Raw genomic sequence first — 13,704 nt, forward strand, 5'->3', positions numbered from 1 at the left:
TTTCCCCCCAAAATCCCCCCAAATTCCCTATTATTCACCCAAAATTTCCCCCAAATTCCCTATTTTCCCCCCAAAATCCCCCTGAACCCCCCAAAATCCCCCCAAATTCCCTATTTTCCTCGCCAATCCTCTATTATCCCCCCCAAATCCCCCCAAATTCCATATTATCCCCCCAAATTCCCTATTATCCCCCCAAAATCCCCCCGAACCCCCCCAAAATCCCCCCAAATTCCCTATTATCCCTCCAAATTCCCTATTTTCCCCCCAAAATTTCCCCCAAATTCCCGATTATCCCCCCAAAATCCCCCCAAATTCCCGATTATCCCCCCAAAATCCCCCCAAATTCCCTATTATCCCCCCAAAATCCCCCTGAACCCTCCCAAAATCCCCCCAATTCCATATTATCCCCCCAAAATCCCCCTGAATCCCCCCAAATTCCCTATTTCCCTCCCCCAATTCCCTATTATCCCCCCAAAATCCCCCTCAACCCCCCCAAATCCCCCCCAAATTCCATATTATCCCTCCAAAGTCCCCCCAAATTCCCTATTATCCCCCCGAACCCCCCCAAATCCCCCCAAATTCCCTATTATCCCCCAAAATCCCCCCCAAATTCCCTATTATCCCCCCAAAATCCCTATTATCCCCCCAAAATCCCCCCAAATTCCCTATTATCCCCCCGAAATCCCCCCAAATTCCCTATTTCCCTCCCAAATCCCCTATTATCCCCCCAAAATCCTCCGAACCCCCCCCAAATCCCCCCCCTGAATTCCATCCCTTTCACCCCAAATCCCCCCCCCCCCCCCCGAACCCCCAAATCTCTCCCCACTTTCCCCCTCCAAATTCCCCCTCACACCTCCCTCACACCCACACTTTGGGGCGTCCCCCCCGCATTTTTGGGGTCCCCTTCCATTTTTGGGGTCCCCCCCACGATATTGGGGTCCCCTCACGATATTGGGGTCCCCCCACGATATTGGGGTGCCCCCCATTCACCCCAATATCACACTATCCCCATCCCTGCGGCGCTCACACCTCCCTCACACCCACACTTTGGGGCGTCCCCCCTGGGATTTTTGGGGTCCCCTCCCATTTTTGGGGTCCCCCCACGATATTGGGGTCCCCTCACGATATCGGGGTCCCCTCACGATATCCCTGAACCCCCAAATTCCAGGTGAGCCGTATCAGTTTGGTGGATTTGGCGGGAAGCGAACGCGCCGACACCTCCGGAACGCGGGGACAGCGCCTCAAGGTGAACCCCAAAATCCCTTCGGAACCCCCAAATCCCATCGAAAGCCCCCCAAGACCCCCAAATCCCATCTAAAGCCCCCCAAGACCCCCAAATCCCATCTAAAGACCCCCCAAATCCCATCTAAACCCCCCCAAGAACCCCCAAATCCCATCTAAAGCCCCCCAAGACCCCCAAATCCCATCTAAAGACCCCCCAAATCCCATCTAAAGACCCCCCAAGTCCCCCCAAATCCCATCTAAAGACCCCCCAAATCCCATCTAAAGCCCCCCAAGACCCCCCAAATCCCATCTAAAGCCCCCCAAGACCCCCAAATCCCATCTAAAGACCCCCAAATCCCATCTAAACCCCCCCAAATCCCCCCAAATCCCATCTAAAGCCCCCCAAGTCCCCCCAAATCCCATCTAAAGTCCCCCCAAATCCCATCTAAAGCCCCCCAAGACCCCCAAATCCCCCCAAAAGCCCTCCAAGTCCCCCCAAAAGCCCTCCAAGACCCCCCAAATCCCACCTAAAGACCCCCCAAATCCCATCCAAACCCCCCCAAATCCCCCCAAATCCCATCCAAACCCCCCCAAATCCCATCCAACCCCCCCCAAGGTCCCCCCAAATCCCTTCCCCCCCCCCCCCCTCAGCCCCCCCCCAATTTTCCTCCTTTGATCCCAGGAAGGCGCCAACATCAATAAATCGTTGACCACGTTGGGCAAAGTCATCGCCGCTTTGGCCGAAGCGGTGAGGTTTTGGGGGACCCCCTCTGAGGTTTTGGGGGTCCCCCCCTTTTCCCTGACCCCCTCCCCCCCTTTTTTTGGGAGGGATGGAATAGAATTCCCGGTTTTTTTCCCGGTTCACAGAACAATAAGAAGAAGAAAGCGGAGTTTATTCCGTACCGGGATTCGGTGCTGACGTGGCTGCTGAAGGAGAACTTGGGTTGAGTGGGGGGGGGGTCCCCAGTACATCCCAGTACCCTCCCAGTAACCCCCAGTTCCCCCCCAGTACCTCCCCAGTTCCCTCCCAGTGTCCCCCAGTGTCCCCAGTTCCCCCCTAGTTCCTCCCAGTATTCCCACTGCTCCCTCAGAGTTCCCCCCAGTTCCCTCCAGTGCCTCCCAGTTCCTCCCAGTATTCCCAGTGTCCCCCAGAACCCCCCCAGTTCCCCCCCAGTCCCTCCCAGTATTCCCACTGCTCCCTCAGAGTTCCCCCCAGTTCCCCCGAGTGCCTCCCAGTTCCTCCCAGTATTCCCAGTGCCCTCCCAGTTCCTCCCAGTTCCTCCCCAGTGTCCTCCCAGTATTCCCAGTGTCCCCAGTTCCCCCCCAGTGTCCTCCCAGTGTCCCCAGTTCCCCCCCAGTGTCCTCCCAGTGTCCCCAGTTCCCCCCCAGTACCCCCCCAGTGTCCCCCAGTACCCCCCCAGTGTCCTCCCAGTACCCCCCCAGTTCCCCCCCAGTACCCCCTCAGTGTCCCCCAGTACCCCCCCAGTGTCCTCCCAGTGCCCCCCCAGTGCCCCCCCAGTACCCCCCAGTATTCCCACTGCTCCCTCAGAGTTCCCCCCAGTTCCTCCCAGTATTCCCAGTGCCCCCCAGTGCCCCCCCAGTACCCCCCCCAGTGTCCTCCAGTTCCCCCCCAGTATTCCCAGTTTGCCCCAGTGTCCCCCAGTTTGCCCCAGTGTCCCCCAGTACCCCCCCAGTGTCCCCCCAGTACCCCCCCAGTGTTCCCCAGTTCCCCCCAGTGTCCCCCCAGTTCCCCCCCAGTGTCCCCCAGTTCCCCCCCAGTGTCCTCCCAGTATTCCCAGTGCCCCCTCAATGCCCTCCCAGTATTCCCAGTGCCCTCCCAGTGCCTCCCAGTATACCCATTTCCCCCTCCCAGTGCCCTCCCAGTCCCTCCCAGCGCTCCCAGTGCCCTCCCACCGCCTCCCAGTACACCCATTTCCCCCTCCCAGTCCCTTCAGTGCCCTCCCAGTGCCCTCCCAGTCCCTCCCAGTGCCCCCCACTTCCCTCCCAGTGCCCTCCCAGTGCCCCCCACTTCCCTCCCACTCCCTCCCACTTCCCTCCCAGTGCCCTCCCAGTCCCCCCCACTTCCCTCCCAGTCCCTCCCACTCCCTCCCAGTCCCCCCCACTTCCCTCCCAGTGCCCTCCCAGTGCCCCCCACTTCCCTCCCAGTCCCTCCCACTCCCTCCCAGTGCCCTCCCAGTGCCCCCCACTTCCCTCCAGTCCCCCTACTTCCCTCCCAGTGCCCCCCACTTCCCCCCCACTTCCCTCCCAGTACCCCCCACTTCCCTCCAGTCCCCCTACTTCCCTCCCAGTGCCCCCCACTTCCCCCCCACTTCCCTCCCAGTACCCCCCACTTCCCTCCCAGTCCCTCCCAGTACCCTCCCAGTGCCCCCCACTTCCCTCCCAGTCCCCCCCACTTCCCTCCCAGTCCCTCCCAGTACCCCCCACTTCCCTCCCAGTCCCTCCCAGTCCCCTCCACTTCCCCCCCACTTCCCTCCCAGTCCCTCCCAGTCCCTCCCAGTCCCCCCCATTCCCCCAATTCCCCCTTTTCCGCAGGCGGCAATTCCCGTACGGCGATGATCGCGGCGCTCAGCCCGGCGGACATCAACTACGACGAAACTCTGAGCACCCTCCGGTGAGAAGAAAAAGGGGGACCCCCCCTCTATTTTTTGGGGTCCCCTTTCCAACACCCCGAAATTCCCGGTGGTGCCTTTTCCAGCTACGCCGACCGCACCAAACGGATCCGGTGCCACGCGGTGGTGAACGAGGATCCCACGGCGCGGCTCATCCGGCGCCTGCGGCGCGAGGTGACGCGGCTGCGCGAGCTGCTCCAGGCGAGGGGGGGGACCCCCGGTGAGCGGAAAAAAAGGGGGGTTCGGGGGGGTTTTGGGGGGCTGAGAGGGGAAATTGGGGGTAGATTTGGGGGTTCAGGGGGGTTTTGGGGGGCTGAGGGGGGAATTGGGGGCAGATTTGGGGGTTTTGGGGAGCTGAGGATGGGGTTTTGAGGGGCTGAGAGGGGTTTTGGGGGGCTGAGAGGGGAGTTGGGGGCAGATTTGGGGGTTTTGGGGGGCTGAGAGGGGCAGATTTGGGGGTTCAGGGGGGTTTGGGGGGGCTGAGAGGGGGCTTAGGGGGCAGATTTGGGGGTTCAGGGGGGTTTTGGGGGGCTGAGAGGGGTTTTGGGGGGCTGAGAGGGGAGTTGGGGGCAGATTTGGGGGTTTTGGGGGGCTGAGAGGGGCAGATTTGGGGGTTCAGGGGGGTTTTGGGGGGCTGAGGGGGTGGGAGGGGCAGATTTGGGGGTTCAGGGGGGTTTTGGGGGGCTGAGAGGGGTGGGAGGGGCAGATTTGGGGGTTCAGGGGGGCTGAGAGGGGAGTTGGGGGTAGATTTGGGGGTTCAGGGGGGTTTTGGGGGGCTGGGAGGGGAGTTGGGGGGCAGATATGGGGGTTTTGGGGGGCTGAGAGGGGAGTTGGGGGCAGATATGGGGGTTTTGGGGGACTGAGAGGGGCAGATTTGGGGGTTCAGGGGGGTTTTGGGGGGCTGAGAGGGGTGGGAGGGGCAGATTTGGGGGTTCAGGGGGGTTTTGGGGGGCTGAGAGGGGGCTTGGGGGGGCTGAGAGGGGAATTGGGGGCAGATTTGGGGGTTTTGGGGGGCTGAGAGGGGAGTTAGGGGGTAGATTTGGGGGTTCAGGGGGGTTTTGGGGGGCTGAGAGGGGAGTTGGGGGCAGATTTGGGGGTTTTGGGGGGCTGAGAGGGGAGTTGGGGGGCAGATTTGGGGGTTTTGGGGGGCTGAGAGGGGAGTTGGGGGGTAGATTTGGGGGTTCAGGGGGTTGACGATGGGGTTTTGGGGGGCTGAGAGGGGTGGGAGGGGCAGATTTGGGGGTTCAGGGGGTTGAGAATGGGGTTTGGGGAGGGTGAGGGGCAGATTTGGGGGTTCAGAGGAGTTTTGGGGGGGCTGAGAGGGAAATTGGGGGCAGATTTGGGGGTTTTGGGGGGCTGAGAGGGGCAGATTTGGGGTTTTGGGGGGCTGAGAGGGGAGTTGGGGGGCAGATTTGGGGGTTTTGGGGGGCTGAGAGGGGTGGGAAGGGAGTTTGAGGGGCAGATTTGGGGGTTCAGGGGAGTTTTGGGCTGAGAGGGGCAGATTTGGGGGTTCAGAGGAGTTTTGGGGGGCTGAGGGGGGAGTTGAGGGGCAGATTTGGGGGTTCGGGGGGTTTGGGGGGGCTGAGAGGGGGCTTAGGGGGCAGATTTGGGGGTTCAGGGGGGTTTTGGGGGGCTGAGAGGGGAGTTGGGGGGTAGATTTGGGGGTTTTGGGGGGCTGAGAGGGGTGGGAGGGGCAGATTTGGGGGTTCAGGGGGGGTTTGGGGGGCTGAGAGTGGCAGATTTGGGGCTCCAGGGGAGTTTTGGGGGGCTGAGAGTGGGGTTTTGGGGGGCTGAGAGTGGGGTTTTGGGGGGCTGAGAGGGGTTTTGGGGGGCTGAGAGGGGAGTTAGGGGGTAGATTTGGGGGTTCAGGAGAGTTTTGGGGGGCTGAGAGGGGAATTGGGGGCAGATTTGGGGGTTCAGGGGGCTGAGAGGGGAGTTTGGGGGCAGATTTGGGGGTTTTGGGGGGGCTGAGAGAGGTGGGAGGGGCAGATTTGGGGGTTTTGGGGGGGCTGAGGATGGGGTTTTGGGGGGCTGAGAGGGGTGGGAGGGGCAGATTTGGGGGTTTTGGGGGGCTGAGAGGGGCAGATTTGGGGGCTCAGGGGGGGTTTGGGGGGCTGAGAGGGGCAGATTTGGGGGTTCAGAGGAGTTTTGGGGGGCTGAGGGGGGAGTTAGGGGGCAGATTTGGGGGTTCAGGGGGGTTTTGGGGGGCTGAGAGGGGTGGGAGGGGCAGATTTGGGGGTTTTGGGGGGCTGAGAGGGGAATTGGGGGCAGATTTGGGGGTTTTGGGGGGCTGAGGATGGGGTTTTGGGGGACTGAGAGGGGTTTTGGGGGGCTGAGAGGGGAATTGGGGGCAGATTTGGGGGTTTCGGGGGGCTGAGAGGGGAATTGGGGGCAGATTTGGGGGTTTTGGGGGGGCTGAGAGGGGAGTTAGGGGGCAGATTTGGGGGTTCAGGGGGGTTTTGGGGGGCTGAGAGGGGTGGGAGGGGCAGATTTGGGGGTTTTGGGGGGGCTGAGAGGGGAGTTGGGGGGTAGATTTGGGGGTTCAGGGGGGTTTTGGGGGGCTGAGAGGGGAGTTAGGGGGTAGATTTTGGGGTCTCAGGGCAGTTTTGGGGGTTCAGGGGAGATTTGCGGGGCTGAGAGGGGCAGATTTGGGGGTTAAGGGGAGTTTTGGGGGGCTGAGAGGGGAGTTAGGGGGTAGATTTGGGGGTTCAGGGGGGTTTTGGGGGGCTGAGAGGGGAGTTGGGGGGTAGATTTGGGGGTTCAGGGGGGTTTTGGGGGGCTGAGAGGGGAGTTGGGGGGTAGATTTGGGGGTTCAGGGGGGTTTTGGGGGGCTGAGAGGGGAGTTGGGGGGCAGATTTGGGGGTTCAGGGGGGTTTTGGGGGGCTGGGAGGGGAGTTGGGGGGCAGATTTGGGGGTTCAGGGGGGTTTTGGGGGGCTGAGAGGGGAGTTGGGGGTAGATTTGGGGGTTTTGGGGGGCTGAGAGGGGAGTTGGGGGCAGATTTGGGGGTTCAGGGGGGGTTTGGGCGGCTGAGAGGGGTTTTGGGGGGCTGAGAGGGGAGTTGGGGGGCAGATTTGGGGGTTCAGGGGGGTTTTGGGGGGCTGGGAGGGGAGTTGGGGGGCAGATTTGGGGGTTCAGGGGGTTGAGGATGGGGTTTTGGGGAGCTGAGAGTGGTTTTGGGGGGCTGAGAGGGGAGTTAGGGGGTAGATTTGGGGGTTCAGGGGAGTTTTGGGGGGCTGAGAGGGGCAGATTTGGGGGTTCAGGGGAGTTTTGGGGGGCTGAGAGGGGGCATAGGGCGCAGCTTTGGGGGTTCAGGGGGGGTTTGGGTGGATTTTGGGGTTCCCCTGAACCCCGTTTTTGCCCCCTCAGCCCCCCCCTCACCGGATCCGCCCCCTCTCAGCGCTGCGGAGGCTCTGGAGCGGCTGAAGGTGACCCCAAAACCTCTGAACCCCAAAACCTTTGAACCCCAAAATCTCTGAACCCCCAAAACCTTTGAACCCCCCAAACCTCTGAACCCCCCAAAACCGCTTTGAACCCCCAAAACACTTCGAACCCCAAAACTGCTTTAAACCCCCAAAACCGCTTTGAACCCCCAAAACGCTTTGAACCCCCAAAACCGCTTTGAACCCCCAAAACGCTTTGAACCCCAAAACGCTTTAAACCCCAAAACCGCTTTGAACCCCCAAAACGCTTTGAACCCCAAATCGCTTCGAACCCCCAAATCGCTTTGAACCCCAAAACGCTTTGAAGCCCCAAAACCGCTTTAAACCCCCAAAACCGCTTTGAGAACCCCCAAAACACTTTGAACCCCCAAAATGCTTTGAACCCCCAAAACACTTTGAACCCCAAAACCGCTTTGAACCCCAAAACCTTTGAACCCCAAAACCTCTGAACACCCCAAAACCTTTGAACCCCCAAAAAACGCTTTGAACCCCAAAACCACTTTGAACCCCCAAAATGCTTTGAACCCCCAAAACGCTTTGAACCCCAAAACTGCTTTAAACCCCCAAAACACTTCGAACCCCAAAACCGCTTTGAACCCCAAAACCACTTTGAACCCCCAAAACGCTTTGAACCCCCAAACCTCTGAACCCCAAAAACGCTTTGAACCCCCAAAAACGCTTTGAACCCCAAAACCGCTTTGAACCCCCAAAACGCTTTGAACCCCAAAACCTCTGAACCCCAAAACGCTTTGAACCCCCAAAATACTTCGAACCCCAAAACCGCTTCGAACCCCAAAACCGCTTTGAACCCCCAAAATGCTTTGAACCCCAAAACGCTTTAAACCCCCAAAACGCTTTGAACCCCCAAAACCTTTTCAACCCCCAAAATACGCTTTGAACCCCCAAAACCTCTGAACCCCAAAACTGCTTTAAACCCCCAAAAACGCTTTGAACCCCAAAATCTCTGAACCCCAAAACCTCTGAACCCCAAAACGCTTTGAGAACCCCCAAAAACGCTTTGAGAACCCCCAAAACGCTCTGAACCCCAAAACCTCTGAACCCCAAAACTGCTTTGAACCCCCAAAACGCTTCGAACCGCCCCCCCAAAAGGCTTTGAACCCCCAAAACGCTTTAAACCCCCCCTTAAAAATGCTTTGACCCCCCCCCCAAAACGCTTCGGACCCCCCAAAAATGCTTTGGACCCCCCGAAAATGCCCTGAACCCCCCGAAATGCCTTGAGGGGCCCCCCCAAAATGCCCCTGAACCCCGAAACGCGGCCCCCCCAGGAGAACGAGCGGCTGATGGCGGAGCTCAATGAGTCGTGGGAGGAGAAACTGCGCCGCACGGAGGCTCTGAGGGCGCAGCGGTGAGGGGGGACCCCAAAAATAAAGGGGGACCCCAAAAATAAAGGGGGACCCCCAAAAATCATGGGACCCCCAAAAAAACCCGGGGAGCCCCCTAAAAAGCATGGGATCCCCCCCCCCAAAAAAAACCCCAGGGATCCCTCCCTGAAAAAAAAGGGGGGACCCCAAAAAAGCCCGGGGGGACCCCAAAAAAAACCGGGGGGACCCCAAAAAGTATGGGAACCCCAAAAACAATAGGAGCCCCCCCAAAAAAAGCGGGGGAGCCCCCCAAAAAAAAGCTGGGGATCCCCCTAAAAAGCATGGGACCCCCCCAAAAAGCATGGGACACCCCCAAACCCCCTATAGACCCCCCCAAGGGCCCCCCAGGGCCCCCCCAAACCCCTCAGGACCCCCAAGACCCCCCCAAAGACCCCCAAGACCCCTCCAGGGCCCCCCCAAACCCCCTATAGACCCCCCCAAACCCCTCAGGGCCCCCCCAAACCCCTCAGGACCCCCCCAAACCCCCTATAGGCCCCCTCAAACCCCCTATAGACCCCCCCAAACCCCACCATAGACCCCCCCAAACCCCTCAGGACCCCCAAAACCCCCCCCAGTGCCCCCCCAAACCCCCTCTTCCCCCCCAAATCCCCCACAGGTCCCCCCCAAACTCTTCATAGATCCCCTCTAACCCCCCCCAGGGCCCCCCCAAACCCCCCTACAGACCCCCCCAAACCCCATCAGGACCCCCCCAAACCCCTCAGGACCCCCAAGACCCCCCCAGGGCCCCCCAAAACCCCCTATAGACCCCCCCAAACCCCACCATAGACCCCCCCCAAACCCCTCAGGACCCCCAAGACCTCCCCAGGGCCCCCCCAAACCCCACCATAGACCCCCCCAAACTCCTCAGGACCCTCAAGACCCCCCCCAAACCCCCCTATAGACCCCTCCAAACCCCTCAGGGCCCCCAAGACCCCCCCAAACCCCATATAGACACCCCCAAACCCCCTATAGACCCCCCCAAACCCCACAATAGATCCCCCCAAACCCCTCAGGGCCCCCAAAACCCCCCCCAGGGCCCCCCCAAACCCCCTATAGACCCCCCCAAACCCCACCATAGACCCCCCCCAAACCCCTCAGGACCCCCAAGACCCCCCCAGGGCCCCCCGAAACCCCCTATAGACCCCCCAAACCCCACCATAGCCCCCTCAAACCCCCTATAGGTCCCCCCAGGGCCCCCCCAAACCCCCTATAGGCCCCCCCAAACCCCACAATAGACCCCCCCAAACCCCTCAGGACTCCCAAGACCCCCCCCAGGGCCCCCCCAAACTTCCTATAGACACCCCCAAACCCCTCAGGACCCCCAAGACCCCCCCAGGGCCCCCTCCAAACCCCCTATAGACCCCCCCAAACCCCTCAGGACCCCCAAGACCCCCCCAGGGCCCCCCCAAACCCCACCATAGACCCCCCCAAACCCCTCAGGACCCCCAAGACCCCCCCAGGGCCCCCCCAACGCCACCATAGACCCCCCCAAACCCCTCAGGACCCCCCCAAACCCCTCAGGACCCCCAAGACCCCCCCCAGGGCCCCCCCAAACCCCCTATAGACCCCCCCAAACCCCCTGTAGGCCCCCCAGGGCCCCCCAAAACCCCCCTCTTCCCCCCCAAATCCCACCAGGGCCCCCCCAAACTCCTCATAGATAGCCTCTAACCCCCCCAAATCCCTTCCAAACACCCCTATGTCCCCCCAAAAACCCCCATAGACCCCCCCAAACCCCACAATAGACCCCCCCAAACCCCTCAGGACCCCCAGGGCCCCCCCAAACCCCCTATAGACCCCCCCAAACCCCCTATAGGCCCCCCAGGGCCCCCCTAAACCCCCCTCTTCCCCCCCAAATCCCCCCAGGGCCCCCCCAAACTCCTCATAGACCGCCTCTAACCCCCCCAAATCCCTTCCAAACACCCCTATGTCCCCCCAGAAACCCCCATAGACCCCCCCAAACCCCTCAGGACCCCCAAGACCCCCCCAGGGCCCCCCCAAACCCCCCATAGACCTCCCCAAACCCCTCAGGGCTCTCCCAAACCCCCTATAGACACCCCCAAACCCCCCCACAGACACCCCCAAACCCCTCAGGACCCCCCCAAACCCCACCATAGACTCCCCCAAACCCCTCAGGACCCCCAAGACCCCCCCAGGGCCCCCCCAAACCCCCCCTTTTCCCCCCCCAGGGAAGCGCTTTTGGCCGACGTTGGGGTCGCTGTGCGCGAGGACGGCGCCGCCGTTGGGGTTTTCTCCCCTAAAAAGGTGAGATTTGGGGGGGGGACCCCCCAAAAATCCAACCCCCAACCCTTTTTATCTCAATGCGGGGCACCCCCCAAGCAGCCCTGAGGGATGTTTTGGGGTGTCCCCCCCCCCCCAAAATGGAACAGACCCCCTATTTGGTGAACCTGAACGCGGATCCTCTGATGGCCGAATGTCTGCTGTACCGCATCGGGGAGGGCGTCACCAGGTGGGCACTGGGAGCACTGGGAGGGGCTGGGAGGGACCGGGAGGGGCTGGGAGGGGCACTGGGAGGGACCTGGAGGTGCTGGGAGGGGCACTGGGAGGGACTGGGAGGGACCGGGAGGGGCTGGGAGGGGCACTGGGAGGGACCTGGAGGTGCTGGGAGGGGCACTGGGAGGGACTGGGAGGGACTGGAGGGGCACTGGGAGGGACTGGGAGGGACTGGTGGTACTGGGAAGGGCACTGGGAGGGACTGGGAAGGACCTGAGAGCACTGGGAGGGGAACTGGGAGGGACTGGAAAGGACCTGAGAGCACTGGGAGGGGAACTGGGAGGGACTGGTGGTACTGGGGAGGGACTGGAGGGGCTGGGAGGGGAACTGGGAAGGACTGGAGGTGCTGGGAGGGGCACTGGGAGGGACTGGAGGTGCTGGGAGGGGAACTGGGAGGGACTGGAGGTACTGGGGAGGGACACTGGGAGGGACTGGTGATACTGGGAAGGGCACTGGGAGGGACCTGAGAGCACAGGGAGGGGCACTGGGAGGGACTGGAGGTGCTGGGAGGGGAACTGGGAGGGGCTGGGAGGGGCACTGGGAGGGACTGGAGGGGCTGGGAGGGGAACTGGGAGGGACTGGGAGGGACTGGAGGGGCTGGGAGGGGAACTAGGAGGGACTGGGACGGACCGGGAGGGCACTGGGAAGGACTGGTGGTACTGGGGAGGGGACTGGGAGGAACTGGAGACGCTGGGAAGGGCACTGGGAAGGACCTGAGAGCACTGGGAGGGGAACTGGGAGGGACTGGTGATACTGGGAGGGGAACTGGGAGGGACTGGAGACGCTGGGAGGGGAACTGTGAGGGACTGGAGGTGCTGGGAGGGGCACTGGGAGGGACTGGAGACGCTGGGAGGGGAACTGGGAGGGACTGGAGACGCTGGGAGGGGAACTGGGAGGGACTGGGAAGGACCTGAGAGCACTGGGAGGGACACTGGGAAGGACTGGTGATACTGGGGAGGGCACTGGGAGGGACTGGGAAGGACCTGAGAGCACTGGGAGGGACACTGGGAGGGACTGGAGGTACTGGGAAGGGCACTGGGAAGGACCTGAGAGCACTGGGAGGGACACTGGGAGGGACTGGGAAGGACCTGAGGGCACTGGGAGGGACTGGTGGTGCTGGGAGGGGAACTGGGAGGGACTGGAGGTGCTGGGAGGGGAACTGGGAGGGACTGGTGATACTGGGGAGGGCACTGGGAGGGACTGGAGGTGCTGGGAGGGGCACTGGGAGGGACTGGAGGGGCTGGGAGGGGCACTGGGAGGGACTGGGAGGGACAGGAGACGCTGGGAGGGGAACTGGGAGGGACTGGGAGGGACTGGAGGGGCTGGGAGGGGAACTGGGAGGGACTGGGAGGGCACTGGGAAGGACTGGTGATACTGGGAAGGGGACTGGGAGGGACCTGGAGGTGCTGGGAGGGAAACTGGGAGGGACTGGAGGTACTGGGAGGGGAACTGGGAGGGACTGGGAAGGACCTGAGAGCACTGGGAGGGACACTGGGAGGGACTGGAGGTACTGGGAGGGCACTGGGAAGGACTGGAGGTACTGGGAGGGGAACTGGGAGGGACTGGAGGTACTGGGGAGGGGACTGTGAGGGACTGGTGATACTGGGAAGGGAACTGGGAGGGACTGGAGACACTGGGAGGGGCACTGGGAGGGACTGGAGGTACTGGGAGGGGCACTGGGAGGGACTGGTGATACTGGACCAGAACCAAAGGCGATGGGAGGAACTGGGAAGCACTGGGAGGGGGCAGTGGGAGACAGAAGGGGTAAACTGGGAGGCACTGGGAGGGCACTGGGGCTACTGGTCTGTACTGGGAGCCACTGGGAACCACTGTCGGTGGGAACTGGGGAGCGTTAGGGGTTAACTGGGACGCACTGGAGGGGGGAACCACCCCCTCCGGGGCAGCGCTGGGGGGGTGTTACTGGTCTGTACTGGTTTATACTGGTTTATACTGGTCTGTACTGGTTTCCGCAGGGTGGGGGGTGAGGGCGCCCATATCCGCCTGTCGGGGCCGCAGATCCGAGCGCTCCACTGCGTTCTCCGCAGCCGCCTCCGACCCTCGGGAGACGGTGAGGGGGGGGCAACGGTGGCTTTTTGGGGGTCCCCCCCCTCCCCCCCCCTTCCCCCCCCCTTCCTCCCCCCTTCCCCCCAAAAAAAAACCCCAAAACCCCCTTTTTTCCACCATTTTCCTGCCCCCCCCCCCCAAATGGTCCTTCTTTTCCTCATTTGGGAAAAGGGGGGATTTTGGGGGGTAAAGGGGGGATTTGGGGGTGTTGGGGGGGAAAAGAGGGGGTTTGGGGGTGAAGAGGGGGATTTTGGGGGGTAAAGGGGGGATTTTGGGGGGTAAAGGGGGGATTTTGGGGTGTTGGGGGGGTAAAAGGGGGGATTTTGGGGGTGAAGAGGGGGATTTTGGGGGGTAAAGGGGGGATTTGGGGGGTGAAGAGGGGGATTTTGGGGGGTAAAGGGGGGATTTTGGGGGGTAAAGGGGGGGTTTGGGGGTGTTGGGGGGGGAAAAGA

The 13,704-nt window shown here is 62.1% G+C and overlaps 1 protein-coding gene across 1 annotated transcript in view; it reads left to right on the top strand.

Annotated features, from left to right (window-relative positions):
• The window catches only part of LOC128849960 (kinesin-like protein KIF1C), a 35,476-nt gene that overhangs the window by 7,683 nt on the left and 14,089 nt on the right, over positions 1-13,704 (top strand). The window contains exons 8-17 of the mRNA XM_054052702.1: positions 1,169-1,246; positions 1,907-1,972; positions 2,092-2,167; positions 3,778-3,856; positions 3,941-4,074; positions 7,222-7,280; positions 8,582-8,661; positions 10,864-10,939; positions 11,065-11,144; positions 13,162-13,256. Coding sequence (XP_053908677.1) covers positions 1,169-1,246; positions 1,907-1,972; positions 2,092-2,167; positions 3,778-3,856; positions 3,941-4,074; positions 7,222-7,280; positions 8,582-8,661; positions 10,864-10,939; positions 11,065-11,144; positions 13,162-13,256 — 823 coding nt within the window. The remainder of the gene's footprint in view (positions 1-1,168; positions 1,247-1,906; positions 1,973-2,091; positions 2,168-3,777; positions 3,857-3,940; positions 4,075-7,221; positions 7,281-8,581; positions 8,662-10,863; positions 10,940-11,064; positions 11,145-13,161; positions 13,257-13,704) is intronic.

This window comes from Cuculus canorus, chromosome 36, assembly GCF_017976375.1.
Source record: "Cuculus canorus isolate bCucCan1 chromosome 36, bCucCan1.pri, whole genome shotgun sequence".
Taxonomy (NCBI): Eukaryota; Metazoa; Chordata; class Aves; order Cuculiformes; family Cuculidae; genus Cuculus; species Cuculus canorus.